The following is a 25,726-nucleotide window of genomic DNA, read 5'->3' on the forward strand; positions in this document are numbered from 1 at the left end:
TATACAAACATTTTAAAACTTCAAAAAGTAAAAACAAAGGGTGCTGGCACATAAATTGACCTATAGACCAATTAAGCAGAACAAAAAGTTCATATGTAGAAAAAAATATAAATTTAGGATATTATACAGTCAAGAGAAAGAAATGAAAGCCTTTCAAACTGAGCCCTAGAAGATGTGGCTCAGTGGACTGAGTGCCAGCCTGTGAACCAAAGTGTCACCCATTCAATTCCCAGTAACAGCACATGTCTGGGTTGCAGGTCAGGTCCCCAGTAGGGGGGCACTCAAGAGGCAACCACACATTGATGTTTCTCTCCCTCTTTCTTCTTCACTTCCCCTCTCTCTAAAAATAAATAAAATCTTTTTTCAAAAGGCTTTCAAATTGGGAATGAAGAGGTAAAATTGTCACTATTTGCAAATGACATGTTTTTGTATATAGAAAACCCTAAAAATCCACCAAAACCTGTTAGAAACAATAAACAAATACAGGATACAAAATAAATGTGCAAACTCCATTGCATGTAGTAACTACAGACTGGTAGTCCATTGCTGGCTACACACCATGTCTGATAGCAACCTGTATCTGAACCCTACCCAAGTGGACCCAGAACCAACGAAACTGGTGGTAGGCTTCAGAATACACAACAGCTTGACCCAACTAGCCACATAACTGGTACACCCAAAGGGGGATACTAGGAAACACCAGACACTACTGGTAACAACACTACCTCAAGGGGCATCTCCTGCACAGCATCTCACACATGGTGATCAAGGTTACCCTTACAGTCTCCAAGCTTGAAGGATTAACTCTACCCATGAAAGACCTGACAGCATTCAAGACTCAACTACAAAATGGGGGCACATATCCACAAGAAACACTCCTGGAGCATGGAACTCCGGTGATATGAAAGATTGTGCCATTGAGCACAACAAGATACTTTCATTATAAAACCATTAAAACAAGTTTGGGAGACATAGTACCTCTACCTAATACAGAGAAAACAAATGGAGAGACAGAGAAAAATGCCCCAAAGAACAAGAGAAGTTCCCATAAGAATAATTAAAAGAAATAGATGAAATGGAAGCAGCCCAAATACCAGATGAAAAATTTAAAATAATGACTATAAGAATGCTGAAGGCCCTTAGGGGAACAATGGATGATCTCAGTGAAAACTTAAACAACTAGATAATAAGCGTTAAAAAGGACATAGAAACCATAAACCAGAACCAGTCAGAAATGAAGCTTACAATATTTGAAATAAAGAATTCACGAGAAGGAATCAAGAACAAGTCAGATGAATCAGAAGCCTGAATCAACAAATTAGAGGACAAGATAACATTATCCATCCAAAGAGAAAATGAAAACAAAAAAAGATACTTAAGAGAAGCAAGGAAAGTTTAAGGGACCTCTGGAACAACATCAAGCATAAGAATATCTGCATCATAGGAGTGCAAGAAGGACAAGAGAGTGAGCAAGGGATAGAGAATCTGTTGGAAGAAATGATGGCAGAAAATTTCTCTAACATGGTGAAGGAAAAAGTGGCACAAGTTTAGAAAGTACAGAGAGTCCCAATCAAGATGAACCCAAAGAGCCCTGGCTGTGTGGCTCAGTGGATTGAGTGCTGGCCTGTGAACCAAAGGGTCGCTAGTTTGATTCCCAGTCAGGGCATATGCCTGAGTTGTGGGCCAGGTCAGGTCCCCAGTGGGGAGTGCATGAGAGGCACCCACACATTGATGTTTCTCTCCCTCACTTTCTCCTTCCCTTCCCCTCTGCCTAAAATAAACAAATAAAATTTTAAAAAAGAAAATTTAAAAGATGAGCCCCCCAAAACCCACATCAAAACACATCATAATTAAAATGGCAAAGGTAAACACAAAGAGAGAATCTTAAAGACAGCAAGAGAGAGACAGTTACTTATAAGGGAGATCCCATTAAGGTTTTCGGTTGATTTCTCAACAGAAACAATTCAGGTGAGAAGAAATGAGCTTGAGGTATTAAAAGTGATGAAAAGTAAGAATATGCAACCAAGATTACCAGCAAGGCTATCATTTAAAATTAAAGGCAAAAAAAAAAAAGAACTTCCCAAAAGAAGAAATAGGCTAAAGGAGTACATTACCACCAATCCAGCATTGCAAGAAATATGAAAGGACTTTCTTTAAGAAGAAGAAATAAAAGGACGAACATAGGTATAATAAAATGGCAATAAATAAATACATACCTATAACAATCTTAAATTTAAATGGATTAAATGCCCCAATAAAAGGACATAAGGACATATAGTAGCTAAATGGATAAGAAAACACAGCCCATACATATACTGTCTACAAGAGACACACCTCAGAACAAAAGCTTTACACAGGCTAAAAATAAAGGGATGGAGGAAAATTTCTATACAAATGGAAATGAAAAAAAAGTTGGGGTAGCAATACTTATAACTGAGAAAATAGACTTCAAAACCAAGGCCAATCGCTACATAAGACTAAAGGAATCAATCCAACAAGAGAATATAACCCTCTTGTTGGATGTAAACAAGATGCAAACATCTTATACACAAGGATGCAAACAAGGATGTAAACAGATATGCACCCAATATATAAGCACCTAAATATATATATAAAAAAATCTTAGTGGACTTTAAGGGAGAAATTAACAACAATACAATCATAGCAGGGAAGTTTAACACCTCACTGTCATCAATGGATAGATGTTCTAGAAAAAAATCAATAAGAAAATAGTCACCTTAAATGACAACTAGATCTAATGGATTTAATTGGTATTTACAGAATATTTCATCCCAAGCAGCAGAATATACATTCTTCTGAAGTGCACAAGGGGCATTCTCAATGACAGACCACATGTTAGGACACAAAATAAGTCACAAAAAGTTCAGGAAGATTGGAGTCATATGAAACAACTTCTTGGCTCACAATGGCATAAAACTAGAAATCAACCTCAATAAAAAGACTCAAAAGCATTGAAATACATGGAGGCTAAATAGCATGTTATTAAATAATGAATGGGTTATCAATAAGATCAAGGAAGAAATAAAAAATTACCTGGAAACAAATGAAAATAAACACAACAACCCCACATCTATGGGACACAGTGAAAGCAGCCCTTAAAAGGGAATTTCATAGTGCTATAGGCGTACCTCAAGAAGCAAGAAAAATCTCAAATAAACAATCTTACCCTACACCTAAAAGAACTACAAAAACAAAAAAATACAAAGCCCAGAGTAAGTAGGAGGAAGGAAATAATCAAGATCAGAGTGGAAATAAATTACATAGAGACTAAAAAACAATACAAAAGACCAATGAAACTAGGAGCTGGCTCTCTGAAAAAAATAAACAAGATTAACAAGCCTTTAAACAGACTCATCAAGAAAAAAGGGAGAGGACACAAATAAGTAAAATCAGAAATGAAGCAGAAATAACAACTGATATTATGGAAATACAAGGGATGTAGGAAAATATTATAAACAACTGTATGCCAACAAATGAACAACCTGGGCAAAATAGATAATGTCTAGAAACATACAATCGTCCAAAACTGAACAAGGAAGGATTTAAAAAACCTGAATAAGTTGATAATAACTAATGAAATTGAAGCAGTATTCAAAAAACTCCCAGCAAACAAAATCCTGGACTGGTTGGCTTCACAGGCAAATTTTACCAATCATTCAAAGAACTAACATCTATCCTTCTCAAACTACTCCAAAAAATTCATGAGAAAGGAAGACTTCCAAGCTATTTTTAAGGAGCCAACATTATACTCCTCATTCCAAAACCAGATAGTCACTACAAAGAAATAAAATTATAAGCCAATATCCCTGATGAACATAGGTGCTATAATCCTTAACAAATATTAGCAAATCAGACATAGCAATACATTAAAAAGATCATACACCATAATCAGGTATGATTTATCCTGGAGATGCAAGGTTGGTACAATAGTTGCAAATCAATGAATGTAATACATCACATAAACAAAATAAAAGATAAAAATCACATGATCACATCATGGGATGCAGAAAAAGCATTCAATTAAATCCAGTATCCATTTATGATAAAAACCCTCAGCAAAGTGGGAATAGAGGGAATGTACCTTAATGTAATAAAAACCACATATAAAATACCTGCAGCTAACATCATACACAATGGACAAAAACTAAAAGCTCTTAAGTTCAGGAACAAGACAAGAATGTCCACTTTCACCACTTTTATTCAACGTAGTACTGGAAGCCCTAGCCACAACGATCAAACAAGAAGGGAAAAAATAAAAAGCATCTAAATTGTGAAGTAAAACTATCATTATTCACAGATGACATAATATTGTACATAGAAAACCCTATAGGCTCCACCAAAAAACTACTAGACCTAATAAGTGAATTCAGCAAAGTAACAGAATACAAAATCAATACTCAGAAACTGATGGCATTTTTATGCACCAATAATGTGCTATCAGGAAGAGAAGCTAAGAAAACAATCCCATTTATTATTATAACAAAAAAAAAATAAGATACCTAGGAATAAATTTAACCAAGGAGGTAAAAGACCTGTACTTGGAAAACTCTAGAACATTGAAGAAACTGAGGAAGATACAAATAAGTGGAGGCATATACCATGTTTATGTATTATAAGAATTAACATCATTAAAATGTCCACAGTCCCCAAAGTAATCTATAGATTCAAAGCAGTTCTTTTTTAAAATACCAGTGACATATTTCATAGATCTAGAACATATATTTCAAAAATTTATGTGCAACCAAAAAAGAAACTGAATAGCCTCAGCACACAGCAGAACAAAGTTGGAGGGCTCACAATACGTGATATCAAACTATACTACAAGGCCACCGTAATCAAAACAGCCTGGTACTGTCATAAGAACAGGCATATAGATCAAACAGAACACAACAGAGCCCAGAAATAAACTCAAGCCTTTATGTTCAATTAACGTTTGACAAAGTAGGCAAAAGCATACAATGGAGCAAAGACAGTCTGTTCAATAAATGGTGTTAGAAAACTGGACTGGCAGAAGCAAAAACATGAAGCTAGACCACCAACTTACACCACACAGAAGAATAAACCAAAAATGTATAAAAGACTTAAATGTAAGCTGTAAAGCCATAAAAATCCTAGGAGAAAACATAGACAGTAAAATCTCAGATATCTCATGTAGCAATATTTTTTGCTGATATATCTCCTAGAACAAAGGAAACAAAGGGAAAAAATAAACAAATGGGACAACACCAAATTAATAAGCTTCTATACAACAAAAGAAACCAACAAAATGGAAAGGCAACTCACTGTACGGGAGAGCATATTTGCCAATGATACATCTGATAAAGGTTTAATTTCCAAAATATATGAAGAACTTATACAACTCAACACCAGGAAGACAAACAATCCAATTAAAAATGGACAGAGGACTCAAATAGACACTTCTCCAAAGAGCACAAACAGATGGCCAATAGATATATGAAAAAATGCTCAACATCACTAATCATCAGAGAGATGATAATTAAAATCTCAATGTGATATCATATCACATCTGCCAGAATGCCTATCATCAATAAATCAACAAACAACAAGTGTTGGAGAGGATGTGGAGTAAAGGGGACCCTAATGCACTGTTGGTGGGAATGCAGACTGGTGCAGCCACTGTGAAAAACAGTATGGAATTTCCTCAGAAACGAAAAATGGATCTGCCTTTTGACCCAGCAATTCCACTTCTGGCAATATATCCTAGGAATCCTGAAACCCCAATACAAAAGAATATATGCGCCCATATGTTCATAGCAGTGTTATTTACAATAGCCAAGGTCAGGAAACAGCCTAAGTGCCCATCAATAAGTGAGTGGAAAAAAACTCTGTGGTATATTTACACAGTGTAATACTAGACAGCAGTAAAAAAGAAGGAATTTTTATCTTTTGTAACAGCATGGATGGCCTGGACACCTATTAGGATAAGTGAAATAAGCCAGTCAGTTAAAGACAGATATTACATGATATCATTTATATGTGAATCTAACAAAATAAACTTAACAAAAGAGAAAAAGAAGTATAAATAGATATATGGAACAGACTGACAGCTGCCAAAGGGGAGGGAGACTGGATGAAAGAAAATGAAAGAATTAGCCAAAGAGCATACATGCACTACCCATGGACTCAGATAACAGTGTGGGGATCATCTGAGGGAATAGGGAGGCTGGGTGGAGGTGGGCAAAGGGGGAAAAAGCAGGGACAAAGGTAATAGCATAAACAATAAAATACAATTAAAAAGAGAAAAAGACATCATAAATAATGTTAATAGACAAATCACTTATGGGAAAATGTGCAATATCCTTTTAGATTTCCATTTTCAAAGTTAAAATCCAGGCTCTTCCTTAGGTGGCAGCCATCGCAGGACAGGAGGATCCAGTGCAGTGGGAAATTCACCAGGACTGGGTGAATCAGAATGAACTGAGTTCAGCAGCAGCAGCATGAAGAAAACCACGGACTTCTTCAAGTCGTTTGATACGTTTTGTCATTCAAGACTCGCAACACTAAATGAGAGATTAACAGTGCTTGAACAGAGAATATAATTAGTACATTGAGGCATGGGTGACAAAAAGTGAGATCTTCACCTAGAACTGTACCAGTCTGCTGCTGGGAACTAGCTTTACAGAACAGAAGCCTACGTGGGAAAGGTTCCCACCAGCCTTCAACCCCTTCCTCTCTTATTCTTGTTTTTCTTTCTTTAAAAATGTGACGTTTGGCCTCTGCCATGTACATCTGACAGTGTGATAGCGCATGTGGGGAGAAATCCAGGGGAACTTTTGAAAACATTAGGCATTTTATCTTTTCAGTAACATTTTGTAGAACTACTTGTCAATATATTTGAAGTGCTCAGAGCCAAAAGCTTGGGACTCTTTGTTAAGGTCCTCCCCATCTCTCCCTCTCTCTTTCTCTCCCCCCACAACTTTCCTCACAGCTCTCATTGCCTCTGCATTGATTCTATGAACAGCCTATGTCTCCTTTCCACCTTTGTTGGTGGGCAGCAGACAGCCCTGGTTGAGACACTCATGCCCTGGCAAGGTAGCTGCCAGAGCATGTTGTTGCTAACCCAGAAATTTTTTTGTCCTTCTAGGGAGGTCAAGGTCAGGCCCCCACTTGGCTTGAAGGGACGTTTTCAGAGCTTTTTTCCTGTCACTTGAGGTATCTGTCTCTGATATTTCCTTAATAAACTTCTCAACTTTAAAAAAAATTTAAATCTAGAATATGCAACTTTTTAAAATTCCTATAAATCAATAATTAAAAAGATCAATAGAGAAATAACTAAATATTTACCCGGAATAAAATAACCATAATATAATAAAATATCAATTAAATAAAATAAACATAAAGATGCTCAATGACAGTATTCAAGTAAATGAAACAAAGTAATATATCATTTTGCACCTATCAGTTTGATTAAAATTAAAATTTAATAACATCAAATATTTGTAAGGATAGATGAAATGAAGTGTTCTATAAGTACTGGTTGATGCAGATAATTTTTTTATGATTTATTTATTTATTTATTTTTAGAGAGAGGGGAATGGAGGGAGAAAGAGAGGGAGAGTATAATTGATCAGTTGCCTCTCCCATGCCCCCAACTGGGGACCTGGCCCACAACCCTGGCATGTGCCCTGAGCAAGAATTGACCCAGTGATCTTCTGGGCTCAAAGACCAATGCTCAATCCACTGAACCAAATCAGCCAGGCTAGTGCAGATAATTTAAATGGCTTTATCACTTAAATACTTATATTGAAATTTTAAATTCCTATTTCTAAAATGCATGTATGCATTCACAAGACATATATGTATGTTCACTAAAGTACTGTTTTCAAGAGTTCTAACCTGGAGAGAAACTGAATGGTTATCAATAGAGGAACATAAACCATGGCATATAAGGTAGATCTCTATGTAATAACATGACTAGATCTCCATGACATAATTTTGGGTGAATAAGGCAATCTTCAAAATAGTAGGTGTAGTACAATACTGTTTATATTTAAATAATACACAGAAAACAATATTTTATATGCAGTTCTGCATACACACACATATATCCATAGGGAAAAATCTGGAAGGATACAAACTAATCCCATTACAATGGTTACCTTTGGGAAAGGAGATAAGGGAGACTGTGGGTGGTAGACATAGGTATCATTTTAGCTTTTTCATGAAGAATGTTTTCATATGTTACTTATGTAATATTTTAAAAATTAGAGTGAATGGGAAATAATGAAAAGGAAATAGTTTATTAACTATATGTTCAAGAAAATTGATAATAAAATATTTATTACAGTAGTTCTCCCACCCCCTTATCCACAGTTTCCCTTTCTGGGGTTTCAGTTTCCATGGTAAACCACAGTCTGAAAAATATTAAATGGAAAATTTCAGAAGTAAACAATCCATAGATTTTAAATCATTCGCCACTCTGAGTAGTGTGATGAAATTTCAGGTAGTCCTCCTTGGTCTCTCCCAAGTCTTGAGTCATCCCTTTGTCCAGTGTATCCATGCTGTTTAGGCTACTCACCCATTAGTCTCTTAGTAGCCATTTTTGTTATCAGATCAACTGTCACACTGTCACAGTGCTTGTATTCAAGTAACCTTTATTTTATTTAATCATGTCCCCAAGGCCATTCACATAAATTTTATTCCACTATGTTTTTATATTTATTTTATTTTATTAGTAATTATTGTGGTTAACCTCTTACTGTGCCTGATTTATAAATTAAACTTTATCATAGTATATAAAAATAACATAGCATATTAGGGTTCGGTACTACCTGTGGTTTCATGTATCCACTGGGGTCTTAGAATGTATGCCCTATGGTTAATATGGGACTACTGTATTAATTAATAATAAGAGAATAGCTAAACAAACTGTAAGACATCTAGAAAAAAGATTATTGTAGACATTAACATAAAATGTAAAACTATAGAAACTATAAAGTGTAAAGTTTACAATTTTTGGATTTTTGAAAATTAGTAATTAAAACTTCTAAGAGAGAAATAATAAAATATTCCCAGGAACTTTGAAATAAAATTTTATCCCAGTTAACCTATAAAATAATGTACAATGAATCAGATGGAAATATCACCCTCAAGAAACATAATGGCCTCTAGACAGGTAAGACTTGAATATAACTTGGTTGACAATTTTGACATATCTAAAGAAAGAATGTGTCAGTGATCTATGGACGTGCAGAAAAGGGAGAGTCAGTGAAGCTAATATGGACAAAGCAGACTTATTTAGTTACTTAATCCTCATGTGCCTTCATCTCTAAAATGGGGTTAATGATAGTGTTGTATTTACTTCATAGGGTTATTGTATAAAATAAAATAGCACTTGGAAAAGAGTGAGGCTTATATATTATTAAAGCGAGGAATGTGGTGGTTAGGCTAACATAATTTGTCACAGTTCTATTTCTCATTATCAGCCAGCATCCTGGTTTTCACATATCAGTCTCTTATGTGGTAACTGGCATAAGTCAACCTCCTGAGTATGACCAGTTCTGGGACCCTAAGGAGATCAAGTTTCTGAGACTGCATGACTGAAGTTGAGAACACCAAGGTAAGCCATCTAGAAAGGGCTCTTGATAGCCAGTCAGTTACCTTTCTTTGTGACACCCTACTTTTGGCATTCCTAATGTACTTGTATTTCTAAATAACTTTGGAACTGTGGTATGTGCAGAGGAATAAAAGGACTAGAAAAAATAAACAAATATTAACAGGTGGTTTGTGTGTGAAGGAATTATGATCTTTTTTTATACTTTCCAAATTTTCTTTAGTGACCATATATATTACTTCAATATTTTAAAAACATTTCAAAATTATAGCGAGGCAAAGAAAAGGAGAGGGCAGTAGCTTGAAGTTTTCAAGGATAGAGAAAGGACTTTTGAGGCTACAGGCTGAGGAGGAGATGTCAGGGATTTAGGAGCAGAACAGGGTTGGGGAACTGTTCTTTCCTTCAAAATGAGCGAGTGTGTCATGGAAGGACTTTTTCTCCCCCTGTGCACCAGGGCCTTGAAGTGGCTAGTTATGTGCCAGCCACAGCATTTGCGTAGCTAATAACTGAAATGGAAAGTATTTGAGAATCCTAAGTGTATCACCGTGTCTAACTGTATTACTGAGCATTCCCTCCTTTCTCACCATCAACATTAGCAAATATTTGCTCCTCCGTGGTGGCTAACTTTATGCTAATTTGGGAGCAGGTGAGGGTGGTAGTTGAAATGGAGTAAGCTTAGAAAAGACTAAATTTAGAGAAATAAAATGGTAAACAAAAATGCAAAATCACTGTGGCCTGAGTGAGGTGGCTAGGGAAGGCGTAGAATCACAAATTATTGGAGTTGGGACTTGAAAAGTCTAATTCTCTTAACCTTTCGACTCAGAGAGCAAGCGGTATTTAAACAGAGCCTGGAAAGACCTGCAGGGTTTCTGGATGAGCGGAGATCAAGACGTGGGGGTTGGGGCGGTAAAAGCCGGGAGCAAAAGCCCGGGGGTCGTGACACTCGGCGCGGTGCGTAGCGATCAGTACTACCTGCAGGTTTCTTTTCTAACTTCCCTTTTCACCTTTAATTTTCAGCTGCGTCTTTCTTGCCTTGGCCTTGTGACTTCCATGAGCACGAGGGAGCCTTCCTGAGCACTTATAAAACCTTTCAGCTCCTCGCCCACCAAGGCCGTCCAGAGGCATCACTCTCCACGTCACCCCAGCCCAGGTTCCTGCAGGGTCACCAGCTTCCTCAAAGCGCACCACTGTGCCCGCCTTTCCAAGGCCGCCGATTCAACAGTTTCTGCGGAAATAAAGTACCTGAAGGAGTTCCTTCGCGTTTGGTTTGGGTCGGAGTGAGGTGTTTAATCTGCGCCTTTAGTCCAAAGTATAAAATACAGTAAAGACCTGTTAATTACCAATCTGGAAATTCCAATTCTTTAGGCCTTGAACGCAAACGTGCACCTTTCTTTTTAGGTTTGATTCATTGTGGGGTTTCTAAAACTACTTCAGCAGAAGAAACCAAAAGAAACAGCCTCATCATCATCCTGACTGCACAGCGAGTGTGGAAAACTGAAATACTCATTCGAGGCGTCAAAAATAAACCTCTGAAAGCACATTGCCTACGGTGACACATTCTCCGCCTCAGGGTGGGAGGGGGCGCAGAGGACCGGCGCGGGCGGGGCGGGGCGGGCCGCGAGTCCCAGGGGAACTGCGCGCAGCTGCCAGGACCCCAGGCGCCCGCCCCGCCTCCTGCTTGTGGCTCCTCTAGCAAGGTGGAGGCGGTGCCGTGGCGGATGACCAGCTGCCTGAGGGCCGCGGGGTGAGGCTGTGGGCCGCGTTGTCTCGGGGAGTTGAGCGAAGGCTGCTTGAGCTACACGTGAAGGCCGGACGGACGGGTGTAAAGCTGGGAGAAACCGCCCTCCGGAGGCTGGGCGCACGAGCCTGTGGTGGGCTCCAGGGGCTGCGGTGGCCGAGACAGCTGGCCCGAGGCCTGAGCATTGGGAGTGCCCTGCTGGGGCCTGGCACTCGGGCTTCCCACAGCGAGGGTGCAACTGCGTGGGAGTCACCTTCCTTGGAGGACCGAAAGCCCCTGCGGCACCCCGGCTGTTTCTCTGAGGGTATTGGAGTCGTGGCACGATGAGGAGCCGGAGTAACTCGGGGGTCCGGCTGGATGGCTACGCTAGGCTGGTGCATCAGACCATCCTGTGCCATCAGGTAAATTAAGTGTCGCCTGTAATCAACGAGGATGTGTGCAGTGTGAAGGAGACTCTGAGTGAACCTGTGTGTGTATGTAGCAGGTTCTCCTGTCCCCTAGGTTAGGCACCCTTAGCCACAGGCCCTGAGTCATGGCTTCTGAGCCCCCTGCCTGCAAGCCACAACTGGGTTCCAGGGGACAGAGTTGAAAAGAAGTGTTGAAGTTTATTAACAACCCTCCCCAGGTTTGGGCGTCATCTCCTTCCCCTCCTATCAGAGAAAGCAAGGGAACGTTTAACTATCTCAAGACTAGACTATTGTGAAAATCTGAGGTACCTTGTATATACTGTTAATTATATTTTAAATACTTATATAATGTTGGTTTATCATTGGTAGCTCATTCTAATGGGAAAGATAAAACACTGCCTTTCTTTTCATAATACCCACATGTTAGAGTTCTAAGTCTTCAGACAGCTCTTTCCTCTTATTCAAGATAACATTTGCTTGCACTTGGTCGGAGGAAGAGGGGTTAATACTCCAGACTGGGGAAGTAGAAATAAGACCAAAGTCGCCAAGTATCCCATTTGATAGAGTGCTTCCTAATATTAACATCCTGTGGTTACCTGCCTGTCCTCTTTTTCTTGGCCTTGCAGAATCCAGTGACTGGCTTGCTTCCAGCCAGCTATGATCAGAAAGATGCGTGGGTCCGGGATAACGTGTACAGCATCTTGGCTGTGTGGGGTTTGGGCCTGGCCTATCGGAAGAATGCAGACCGAGATGAGGATAAGGCAAAGGCCTATGAACTGGAGCAGGTACTCACAATAAGAATAGAAACACATCTGGAGCTGTGTGGTGGTGGGTTTGTGGGGGGGGGGGGGGGGAGAGTGAAGGAAACGTAGCCTAGCCCATACGAGTTAAGAGAACTGCATTTTGCCTTTTCTTCCACCTTCCTAAAATTATTCCAAAAATCATTCCTGTATTGTACAGATTTTTTTTTTTTTGTAGTAGAAACTTGAGACTTGCTAATTCTGGGAAAGTACGTACAGTCTGTTTTGTTATAGTGGAAAATACTATCCTGGAATCTTTGCTAAAATGTGTAGTCCTCTTCATAAGTACATGTATTTTGCAGTATCCAGCATATTTATTCTCATTGAGAAGAATGTTTGGTGGCAGGTATATATAATTTTACTTCATTTTTGAAAATGATAGTGGTATTCGTTTCACGGTAACAGACACAAATTGGCAGACCTTCCCAGTTAAGACACAAGTAAAGACTGTTTATTTGTTGATTTTTATACTGCAGCCACTCTCAGCCTATTCCTCTTCCCTCTTCCACAGTAAAGTAAGGTCAGAGTCAACAGAGGCCTTTAAGCCTACTTTTAAGGCCCTTCCCCTCTGTAAAGAAGCATCCTCTCTAAAACTGTTTAAATACAGGGTACTTTGTCCTTTTGAATAACCAAGAAACAGTATTCAGGGCTAATGGGACTCTTAATGGTGAGATACTCTGCTGTCAGTTGTAGGGTATATGTGAATTCTTTTCCATGGTGGTTAAGATTCTCTCCATACCAGCCACTTTTTCAAGTGGTGTCCCTCAGACTCAGGCAATCCTAGCTTCAGTATTCATCTATAAATCAGAATATTGAAATTGGTTATTTTTAAGAGCACCACCATATTATGGGTTGCAGTCCTTGGCAATAGGGAAGTTTCATTGTGTTGTCTTCTGCAATAGCAAGCATTTGGTGTTCTTTCAAGTCATTATTGAGAAGTGCTTACGCCCATCACAAAAAAAGGTTATCGGAGTTTTTCCTTTAGCCCAGAAAGTAGAGATCAATATTTTTATGACTTATATAAATAATGCATAACCACTGTATGAACTTGGAAAATTTAGAGGAGTGTTAAAAAATCATCTGTAATACTATTCCCTACTGCCGCCACCCAAATCCTACATACTACTTACTATAATGCTTTGTTATTTTGATCTCAGTGTTTTATTTGTTTTGCTAGCAATTAATATCAGTGGGATAACAATTCCATACTTGGTACAATTTGACCAATTTTTTCAATACTATTGGAAGAAATCTAATGTCTCCTTATTGACCAATCATTCTGCAGAGTTGACATTTTTCATTATGAGCCTCAGGTAGAAAGCTCTGCTTTAACAGAGCAAGGGGAAAAATTTAGGGAAAGATTGAATTGTTCATTCTAAAATTGTAATGCTCCATTAAATAATTTTTTTACATAACCCCTAAAATTGTTCTTGTACTGATTTGGTATTTTTCATACCACCTCAATAATAACTTTGTCTCAAGAACATTATAGCTATAGGGAACATCTTCAAAAAAGAAATGTTTCTCTGGCAATTCTAAAATTTTAATTTTTTTTCCTCAAACCTGACTCAAGAGTTAATTCAGAGCAGTGATCACAAAACCATCTCTGCAAAGGGCTAGACAGTAAATATTTTTGGTGTTGTGGGTCACATGTAGTATCTGCCCAACTGCTCAGGTCTTCCACTAATGTATAAAAGCAGTCAGGGACAATACATACGCAAATGAGCATGGTTATGTTCTAATAGGCATTATTTACAAAAATAGGTAGTGAACTGTATTTGTCCCTAATCTACATGAGTAGTTCTGACCTCTGGCTGTACTATGGAATCACTTAGTAATCTTTTTAAGCAAAACCCTTACTGAAGCCCACCCTAGAACAATTTAGATAAATTTCTTAAAGTGGAGCCCAGGGGGCATGAATATTTTTAATAAACTACCCAGGTTATTCTAAAGTACAGCCAGATATAATACCACTGATCTGTGGACAATAAATGAGCATAGATTAAATCCAATAATCCATGGAATAAATTCCCATTTACTGTCAATTTAAAACAGATTTTCCCATTACTCTGTGGATTTTCTCAAACCATTGATTGTTAATCGTTTCTACCCTTCCTTCCAACTCTCACCTTGATTTCACTCTGAGAAATGTCAGAACTAAAGAGAATTCTGGATGAAAAGGGTACAAAGGTTTAGGTAACTATCCTATCCTAGATTGAGAATAGAATTATGCACATATATGTTTTTCAAATGCCCTCTTCTCTTAGTCACATAGACATTGGCTCACACCCATAAAAATAAATAGTCACACAAATAGAGATTGCTCTTTGACTGCCTTCAGTTCTACTTCTGCCTCAGTTTTGTTCTCTTTGTGTAGTCTTTCATCTTTTGTCATGAGTTTAACTGTTACCTTTATGAGAATGACTTCAAAGCTTCATCTTTACTCTGACCTCACTTCAATGTCAAAACCCTGATTTTCATTTGTCTTCTAATCAGTTACCCCTGCATATCCTATAACCTCTCAAACTCATTATGTCTGAAATGCCACCTTTCCTGTTAAAAACAAACAAAATGGACTACCAAACAACAACAACTCACGACACATTCCATTTTCTCTTATTGGTGTTTTCAGTATACTGGTCACCTGGCTACCATTATGTACAGCATTTCCCATGGTGTGTTCCATAGAATACTAGGTCAGTTAAGTTTAGGGCTATGTTAAACAGCAGGTTTCTTTACTCCATAATTTCTCATAGCCTTTGATGTCCTCAAGTATATTACAATCTTTTCAGAATTTCCTGGACTAGTGTTCTATAAAACAGTGTTTGAAAATATTGCCTTTAGGGCGATTTGTAACTTGTCCCTTTTGCCTTTGGATACATGCAGACCAAAGTTGGCTGATTCTTATAATTTTTTTTCTTGAATTCATCCACTCCGCCTCAACTCTAGTCTAAATCTTGATCACTTAACACTGTTGTGAAAACCATACTTAAATTATATCATTTCCATTCTCTATCTGTGGCTCTCATTTTCCAATAAGAAATATCTTCATATTTTGGATTGATAGGCAAGGATTTGTTCCTAAACAATATTATGTCATGCTGGTATCCTGCATTAGACCCCCAGTCCCAGCTATCCCAGGAATCTAACAATTCCTTAGTAAAAATATCTTACATTTGTGTAAGTACTTTTCATTGTGCTACACACTTCCCTGTAATTACTAGTATTTGATTTTCACAACACTCTGTAAGTTAGATATTATTTTCCATAATTTACAAGTAAAGGGATTGAAGCAGGCTGGAATTCGGTGGCAGTATGACTACAACTTCGGTCTAATGACTTTAGATTCAGCCTTTTTCAAACTTTTCCTCCATGGATACTCCCACCTCCAAATGTTTTTATGAGCTGCTTCTCCCATTTGTGAGACATGTTCTCATCTAATCAGAGCCAGTACTCTCCTTTCAAAGCCCAGCATCAGTCCCACTTTTTCTGTGGCTCCTGTCCTCATAAGCTACTCAGTGATCACTTCTTTCTCAGGACTAGCTTCTTGGAGTGTCTAGATTACTTATGGTCTGTGCTTGTTTTCCATTTTTCATTTAGCAAACTTCATGCAATTGCCATGTGTCAGGTCCTATAATAGATATCAAAAATAAAATGGGACAAAATGTTTATATTTAACTCTGAATTTTTATGTTTGAAAAGTTTTAGGATTTATATTTTATTTTTTTACTCCATTATCTGTTTCTTAATGGTTGTTCAAGTACAGTTGTCTCCATTTTCACTCTACCATGCTCCCCTGCCCCACCCATCCTTGCCTCCCACCCTTGAACCTACCTGCTTTGGCTTTGTCCATGAGTCCTTTATAAATGTTCCTTGATTGCCCTTCCCCCATTATCCCCCCTGCCCCATAACTTTAGTTTGTTTTTTTATTTCAATGTCTCTGGTTGTATTTTGCTTTCATGTTTGTTTTATTGATTAGGTTCCACTTTATTTACAGAAAAGTTGTTGAAAAAGTAAAATGAACATATTAGCAAATACTCTTTGTCTACATTCACTAGTTGTTAACATTTTGTCATATTTGTACCTTCCTTCTCTTTAAACACATGCATGCACACAATTTATTTGACAAACAATTTGAGAGTTACTTGCAGGCATGGAATATATATGTATTCAAAATACAACCTGCTTAGTCCATTGACTTAAAGGTATATTTCTTTTTTTTAAGATTTTATTTATTTATTTTTAGAGAGGGGAAGGAAGGGAGAAAGAGAAGGAGAGGAACATCAGTGTGTGGTTGCCTCTCATGTGTCCCCTACTGGGGGCCTGGCCAGCAACCCAGGCATGTGCCCTGACTGGGAACTGAACTGGGGACTCTTTGGTTTGCAGTCTGGCACTCAATCTACTGAGCCACCTCGGCCAGGGATTAAGGTATATTTCTGAATATGGTCCCTTTCCCTTTTCTTAAGGAGTTCATAGTTTGATGGGGGAGACAGGTATATAAACAAATAGTTGCGAAACACTAGGATGGATACTATATGTACTATATATAGAGGAGATAAGTACAGAGTTCTGTGGGAACACACAGAGGTGGGAGTGTCCAATTTCCTTGAACAAGGCAAGGAAAGATTCACAGGAGTTGGGTTTTAAAGGATAACTAAGAATTATTAGGTAGACATGGTTGTAGTGTAGTATTTTTTAAAATAACAGGTTTGTCCTGTCTCCTTTATCATTATGTTTCACAAAACCTGGTAGATTATTTTGAATATTTTAGATGCTCAAAAAGTATCTGTACATAAACCTGGAGGGAGAGATACTAATACTTATATAGATTATAAGTATTTCTATTTAAATTAAATGTAGGTGGGAATAGCAGGGCTGGATGATAAAGAGGGTTGAAAGGATGTGACAGAAACCTGTGAGTATGTGGTAATATGTAGCAGATAATTCAGAATTGAATAAAGTCTCCCCACAGAGTGAGAAGGCTGTGTTTAATGCTTTCTGTAACACGGTATATTAAAGGACAATGTCTTTTATTAGGGTCAGAGTAATGATAGATATTTTCATATTGGAGGTGCAGTCAGTTTCACCACTTTATAACAAACACTTCATGATTTAAAAGGTGACAAGATCATGTTCTCTCTCTTTCTCTCTCCTTCATCTGTAAGGGGAGGAGACCATTTATAGATAGAAATTACTTTACAAAGCTACTCTCCCAAGGAAACACTTTTTATTTTTCCTTCAATAAAATCCTTCATAAAGATTTGGAGCATAATTAATAGGTACTTATTCTTATCATGCCTATCACTAGAATGTTTTGAAAGAATATCAGAACAATGTGTCTCTTAAAGTAGATTATTTTGCAGAGGTGTCCTGAAGCTACCTCTGAGCCAGCATTCCCTGGAGTAACCTGGTTGTATTTCTTCTGGACTGTGAAACAGAAAGCTTAGAGAAATGGAGAAGCTATTTGGTGATGTTCTTTCAAAACATACTGCTTATCCACGCCATTGTTTATGGGCCCTTCTAGTGTCATTTAGTATAACTAATATAGGGTAGGATAAGATAGGATCATGTAGTATCATAGTATTGTATTACTACACTATATTATAATTAAATACAATTATTATGACTGTATTATATTATACCAACTAGTATACTATATAGTTGGTAATCAAAATTTTGAGGTACTATGATTAGAAAATTACTTTAGAAATTGCCAGGTCCTAGTAAGAGAAATAATGACTTAAGAAATTGTTGCTTCTTTTCTTTGCATGGAAAAGAAGTTGAGTTGTACTAACAATTGCTCTTTATATTTTTTCTGAATTGACGATCATTTTATTCTTTAGGGGAAACGTCCAGATAAATATTTCTGTGGACTCTTGAAGATAAGTCTTGGCTAGTTTAGAAAAAAGTGAACGTGATGATGTTGGCTTTTCTAAGCCATGGGATATATTTTAGAATATCCTCATAGCTTTATGATTTTTGAGTTGACTCACACATTTTCTCCAGGTGAAATGTCCTCTAATAAGTTGATTGGCTTAGTTTTACATAAACATGTTAGAATTTAGACTTTTTAACTTGGAGGAGTCACCAGCTGCAGCTTTTGATTCCACTTTTAGCTGCAATCTGCTCTTCTGTGTACTTATAAAGTAAATGCCATGTAAATAGGAACCCAGGATAGGGTTACTTGTCCTCAAAAGGTCATGTACCAACAGCGGTTGCTGAGTAAGTGTTCCTGCACCTAGGGATGTTTATAACACTCTTGTTTCCATTTATTTCTGCAGAGTGTAGTGAAACTGATGAGGGGACTGCTGCACTGCATGATCAGACAGGTATTGTTAACAGCCCCCTCTGTAATAAAAGCACATTGTAGTACTATCTTCACCCCTTAGGCAGTGTTTATATCATATATATACATATTTTTTCAATTTCACTAATTTTAGAAAAGCTGTAGAATTGAAGGGGGAAATGTCACCCATGATTTTACCACCCAATTACTACTGGAATGTTTCCTTCTAGTCTTTTCTTCTCTACAAATGATTTTTTAATATACTTCATCATTGCTGTACATGTAGTTACTCTATATTGAGTAAATGATGATACAATTCTTCTATAAGCCCTCATCTGAAACCCTTGGGACCTGGTAAATTTTTTTAAAGATTTTATTTATTTTTATTTGGACCTGGTAAATTTTAAAAATCAGAATTTTTCAGATTTTAAAAGGCATTACAGCATGTATACCATATAGTATGGTATGTCCTCAGCAGGTCCAGAACAGCACTCTATTATCAAAAACAATAATCTCTCTGTAGGGAAACATGCATTTTCACACTAATAAAATAAATAGAAACTACAAATAGCCCTATATCAAAATGAATTTTGATGCAAAACTTAGGGGAAAAAACCCTTTAGGAGTGTTTCAGATTCTGTGATTGGAGATAAGGAGCCAAGGACTTACATCTCCTTGCATTAATTTGCATTCTCCTGATCTTGAATTAAGTTGAGCATCCTTTCATGTGTAGATTAAAAACTTTGCATTTTTCTCCCGGTTACATTGTCTGTTAGGTCTTTTGACTATTTTTCTTTTGGGTGTCTCTTTCTTGCCTATTTGAGGAGTTCCAGAACATTATGGTTATCACTGCTTTGTTGCAAACCTCAAATAACTTTTAGTAGTCTGTGCTTTATCTTTTAGGTTATTTATGATATTTTTTATATTCAAAAATGTTTCATTTTAAAAAAGTGTTTTCCCTTTATGCTAGGAGATTTACACAAAGTTGCACACCTTGAATCTGAACTGATTTTCTTGAAACCAGTATTACATTTTATTAGAAGGAGAAATTGAGGCCTGGATTAATAAAATAACCATTCACAGGCATTCAACAGGTCTAAAATAAGAAGAAACCAACTCGGCCTAGTTTAACCTTTTTTACTAGTGCTCTCTCTATTGGACTGTCTCACAGCCATCATTTCTTATTTTTGTCCTGATTTGCTACTTTCTTTGGTATTTGAGATATTTGAATTTTCTACCTTATCAAATAGGTTTAAATTCACTAATTTAATGAACATATTTAAAGGTATCATATTGGGTTGGCCAAAAAGTTTGTTTAGTTTTTTCCATAAAGTAAAAAGACACATTTTTTTAATTTACACCAATAACTTTATTGATTTGGATATTTCGTGTATGTCGGCTATCTCCCACATGGTATAATGTTAATTGTTTTCAATTAATGTCTCAATTCAATCGCTATCAACTTCAACTGGTCTACCTGACCATGGAGCATCATCTAGCAAGAAATCTCCAGCATGAACCTTTGCAAACCACTTTTGACATGTTCGATCAGTTACAGCACCTTCTCCATACACTGCACTAATCTTTTTGCATTTCAGCTGCATTTTTATCTTTCTTGAAATAATAAAGCATAATATGTCAAAAATGTTGTATATTTTCTTCAACCTTCAACATTAAAATGGCTACATAAAACTTTACCAATTTTAATAAGTTTTTTAAATGCATGCTAATATGACAGCCATCACAATACAATTTAACAAAATTGTTTGAAGCACTACTAGGGCCATCTTACAGAAAAAAACAAATGAACTTTTAGCCAACCCAATATCATATATCAGATGCACACATAATGAAATCTAAGTTTCAGGAACTAAGTCTTTCAGTTAGAGTACTATAGAAGTATTGTATATGGATTGCTTTTTCTGCATAGCCGTCTTTAACTGTTTTTATTTTCTTCAGGTGGATAAAGTAGAATCCTTCAAATACAGTCAGAGTACCAAGGATAGCCTCCATGCCAAGTACAACACCAAAACCTGTGCCACTGTAGTGGGTGATGACCAGTGGGGACACCTGCAGTTGGATGCCACCTCTGTGTATCTGCTCTTCTTAGCACAAATGACTGCCTCAGGTTGGTACAAGGACAGAAGTACTGGGGCCCACAGCATTGTAGAGCACTTGCTCTACCACAGGTGGCTTCTCCAGAAAACAAAATAGCTCTTTACATAGCTCAAGGATGCACATTGGAACCATAATATTTGGAAAATTGTACAGGGAGAAACAATTTTTTGAGATCTAGTTGGTATTCCTTTACATTGAGAAACAAGTCTGGGATACTAATTAGTATTTTTAAATTGAGAACCAGGAAATCTGGGGTAGATTTCCTTTAGATGAGTATTTTTATCTTTTATTAGTCCTCAGATACCATGAGATGGGGAAGAAGGACTAGGGTTTATTGCTTGTTCTCATATTATGCACTGACAAGCCTATAGTTAGTATTAATATAAATTAAATCACCTACTTTGTACTACTCTTTATTAATATATTATAAACAAGGCATCTCTCTATGGGCTTCTAAATTTTATTAAGGGAATTAACTTAGGAGTCAGAATTCAAATGTTTATTTTTTATTATTGAATAATAACCCTTTTCATATGGTTTTGTTACTACTTTTAGATGCTTTACCTGAAAAGAGGAAAACATAAGAACCAACATAATTCCCTTTTATTTATCCTATATTGAGGAAGACAATAAATATGATGATAATCAATTTGTAAATTAAACAGGACTTTTCCCATGTTGTCCTGAGGTAAAGCAAATGCACTTGTCACAATACCACATTTTTGACATTGTAATTTTTTTATCTCCCTATCTAGTTACAGAGCTACTTGGTACTAAAACCATTCAGGGTGAGAATTACTTCAGAATACTCTTCTCCTTTTCTTGCAAAAATGTATTTTGGTGATAAAGCCTTCCTTTTATTCCCATCCAGAACACACATTTCAGAGGCAGAGTAACCTTTTTCTTAAAGTTATAATATGGCTACCTATATACTCCCTTCTTTTGGAGGGGTGGTTTCTCTCTGAATAAGTATATTTTTAGGTTTTGTTTTTTAAAATAGAATCACAGATATAACTCCATTTCTAATATTCTTTCAATACCAACTCTGGAATTTTTTTTTTTACAAAGCAAAAAGTATCTAAGTATCCCTTGTGAGTTTTCATTTTGAGCCTAGAAAAGAAGCAGAAATATACTAAAGAGGCTTATAAGAGACATATTCATTTATTCAACAAATGTCATCTCTTGATTCCTGACTTAAAATTTGATTTTCAACTCAATGAGTTGACTCTGATAAGTGCTTGTAATAAGATGGATATTTTTTAATCAGGCCCTTGAGAAATAAGTAGGGATAAGTAGATATTCACCAGTTAGAAAAGGGAAGGGAACAGTATGACAAGAAGTACAGAAGTTTGAAAAGTATTTCTATGTTTAGAGTGTAAGACAGATCTGGAAAAATGGCAAAAAGGTGAAGCTACAGAGTTGTGGCTAGCTGTTTAAGGGTCTGTGTATTATGTTGGAGTTTATTCTGTAGTCAGTAGAGAGCTCCTCAAGGTATAGTTAAGAGACAGTTTTAGCCCTGGCTGGTGTGGCTCAGTGGATTGAGCACTGGCCTGTGAACCAAAGAGTCTCTGGTTGAATCCCCAGTCAGGGCACATGCCTGGGTTGCAGGCCAGGTCCCCAGTAGGGGGTGCATGAGAGGCAATCACACATTGATGTTTCTCTCCATTTCTCCCTCCCTTCCCCTCTCTCTAAAAATAAATTAATAACATCTTTTTTAAAAGAAAGTTTTAGACAATTAACTCTAGTAGATAGAGGATAGATTGGAGAGGAAGAAAATTAAGATAGAGGACTACTTGGGAGCTTAGTGAAATACTTTAGGTAAGAAATGATGGAGAACTTATGTAAGGCAATTATCTTTAGGATGAAATGGATGGATGTGAGAGACAATTTATTGGTAGAATATGAAAGATCTTCATGGAAAATTTAGCAATTCTCTTCACATTTTCAAATTCTAAAAAATCTGAACCTTGTTTAAATGAGAGGCTTAGACAGAAGCTGACTGCAACTCACAGGATGGTGGCATGAAGAGTTCCACAGACCCTCTCCCCAGCAAAATAACCATAAGTAGTGAAAATTAAGTTTTTAAAAACCAACCACTTAAATTCACTGGGAATTGTCTTAAGGATGTAGAGTTAGTAGAGAGTCATTTATTCAAGGAAATGTAAATCTTGGTGACAGCAGTGAGAAAGTGTGGTGTTTGGGTCACCATCTACTCCCTTTCCTGCCCCTAACTCACCATGATAAAAGAACATTCAAGGTGGTTTTGGATAAGAGTACAAGTCTCCCTCTTCCCTAGCTCCCATTTTAGAGCTATGAGATCTTCCTGAGAGAGGCACGTTGCCAGTATTTCTCATTCTCCCCAACCATGAGTTTAAGAAACTGTAGTCTAGTAAAGAATAACTAAGAGGTCAGAAACTCTCTTCATAACCCCCAGTCTCACTCGTGGAATAGAAGTTTAACCCTAGGCAGATCAGGCTGAGAATATATGAGTACTGACCCACCTGCCTCTCCCCCCATGCTACTAGCCATAAAAACAGAAGGCTTCATCATTGCTTTTCCCAAGAAAATTTACTATTTGGAACAGAATGTGGAAGAGTTCAGGCTTAGGAGCATTCACAAAAACAATGGACATTTTGGCTCTAAGAAATCAAGAGGAAGCTGATAGCTCAAGAAGAGCAACAAGCTAATTCATAGACTATCTAGAAGTTGTAACAGAGAGCCAAGGAGAAAGGGCCCGTCCAAAAAGAGTCCTCCTAGGGTTAGAAGTGTCAAAGACTGGCCTCAAAGACCACCTGAAATGGGGCCTTATTTTAATTGGGTGAGACCATGGAGCAATATATACCTCAGGGCATTGTGAAAAATAATAGAGCAATCACCTGGTAACCAGGAGAGATAAACAACTGGGTGTAGCAGCAGAGGCAGACACTTAACAGATTAGGGAAAGAGACAGTTGCTAAAACCAAAGTCACTTTCTTCCTGGGCTGACAGTGTACAGGTCTGAGGCTACATATACCCATATATTTTATATACCCTCTAAGGAACAACATCAGAGGCTGCATACTGTGGAGGAAATAAATTTCACTGAAATTGTCCAGGCAAGTCACTAAACAAATAAACAAGTAAAGAAAAATAATCTCCATGGAGGAAGGTATTGGTATCTATAGAGTTCCTATAACATACTATCTACAATATTCAGTTTTCAAAATTTTATGAGGCATGTGAGAAACAGGAAACTCTGAGTAAACACAAGGTAAAAACAGGTAACAGAAACAGCCTTTGAGAGGAAGTATATGTTGAACTTAGGAGACAAAGACTTCAAAGCTGTTACTATAAAAATGTCCAATAATCTAAAGGACACTGTGCTTAAAGAATAAAGAGTATGTGATGAAAGTATTTCATTAAATAGAGAATATCAATAAAGAGATCAAAACGAACCAAATGGAAATTCTGGAGTTGAAAATCATTGTAACTGAAATGAAAAATGTACTAGAAGATCTTAACAGATTTGAGTTGGCAGAAAATAGAATCAGCATACTTGACTTCCAGTTAAGATGGCAGCATAGGTAATTGTGGTACCTGCCTCTTCCCACAACCACATCAAAATTACAACTAAATTACAAAACAGCCATCATTCAAAACTGCCTGAAATCTGGCTGAATTGAAGTCCTACAACTAGGGAATTAAAGAAGAAGCCACATCAAGACTGGTAGGAGGGGCAGAGACATGGAGTAGGCAGGTCCCACACCTACCAGCGTTGGATAAAAATGGGGAGGAATATCTTGGCTGCAGAGCTCCCCCCTGAGGAGTGACAGTTCCCAGCCCTACACCATGCCCTCCAGCCCAGGGTTCCAGTGCTGGGAAGAGAAGTCACCCATAACTTCTGGCTGTAAAAACCAGCAGGGATTGAGGCTGGGGGATACGGAGGCCTTCTAGGGTACCAAGCAATTTCTCTTAAAGGACTTGTGCACAGACTTACGCAGACTCACTTCCTTTAAGTTCTAGCCCTGGGATAGCAGCTCAAAAGGAACCAGGGACCTGCTGCTATGCTGTGGTGTGGTTGCTGTTTTGACAAAACCATGGATCAGGAGGACCTTGCAGTCTGATAATATGGATCATATGGTCCTTTTTAGTTCTGAAGTTACAGTTATATGATTTAAAATATCTGCTAATAGATCAAAGATTTAAATATAAAAACTGAAACTATGAAAGTACCAGAAACATTCATGGGATAAAACTTTTTAATAAAAGTTTCTGAGAATAAAAATGTACTGTAAACAAAGTCAAGGTTCAAAAAACTAGAATACTTGTAACACATATGATGGCCAAAAGGCTAACTTTCTTAATATTCATTAATGTATCAATAACAGAAAGACCAACAATTCAATATAAATTGGTGGACACAACCAAACAGTTCATAGGAAAAGAAATACAGATGACTTACAAACAGATAAAAAGACTCACAACCTTATTCATAATAAAAGAATTTCAGATTAAATAAGGAGATTCTATTTCTTATCCATTAGAGTGGTGAAGATCAACAACTTATTAAAGCTTGTGTTGATGTGGTTTAGAGAACAGGCAGTTAGTGCTGTTTGTTATGTAAACTATGCAACTTTGTGGAATAACAGTAATAATTATCAACATTTAATACACATGGTAAAGTTATGGAGAAGTGTACTGATATTTGCAGCTTACTTTGACAGATATCAAAAAATGAGATGGATTGATAGATGGAGAGGTATGTGATGGAATATTATAGTAAAATGTTAATGGTTCAGTCCA

General features: G+C 37.2%; 1 protein-coding gene and 1 pseudogene across 3 annotated transcripts in view; both read left to right on the forward strand.

Moving 5' to 3' along the window:
* Window positions 1-559: 559 nt before the first annotated feature.
* On the forward strand, window positions 560-6,627 carry LOC114504939 (annotated as a pseudogene).
* A 4,637-nt stretch (window positions 6,628-11,264) lies between these two features.
* The window catches only part of PHKA1 (phosphorylase kinase regulatory subunit alpha 1), a 129,776-nt gene continuing 115,314 nt past the window's right edge, over window positions 11,265-25,726 (forward strand). For 2 of the 3 annotated variants that reach the window (XM_036016779.1, XM_036016781.1), the window contains exons 1-4: window positions 11,265-11,734; window positions 12,367-12,525; window positions 18,822-18,869; window positions 20,786-20,954. In XM_036016779.1, coding sequence (XP_035872672.1) covers window positions 11,657-11,734; window positions 12,367-12,525; window positions 18,822-18,869; window positions 20,786-20,954 — 454 coding nt within the window. In that variant the 5' untranslated portion in view covers window positions 11,265-11,656. The remainder of the gene's footprint in view (window positions 11,735-12,366; window positions 12,526-18,821; window positions 18,870-20,785; window positions 20,955-25,726) is intronic. The other variant, XM_036016780.1, reaches the window with a different exon arrangement.

The sequence above is a fragment of the Phyllostomus discolor genome, chromosome X, assembly GCF_004126475.2.
Source record: "Phyllostomus discolor isolate MPI-MPIP mPhyDis1 chromosome X, mPhyDis1.pri.v3, whole genome shotgun sequence".
Lineage (NCBI taxonomy): Eukaryota > Metazoa > Chordata > Mammalia > Chiroptera > Phyllostomidae > Phyllostomus > Phyllostomus discolor.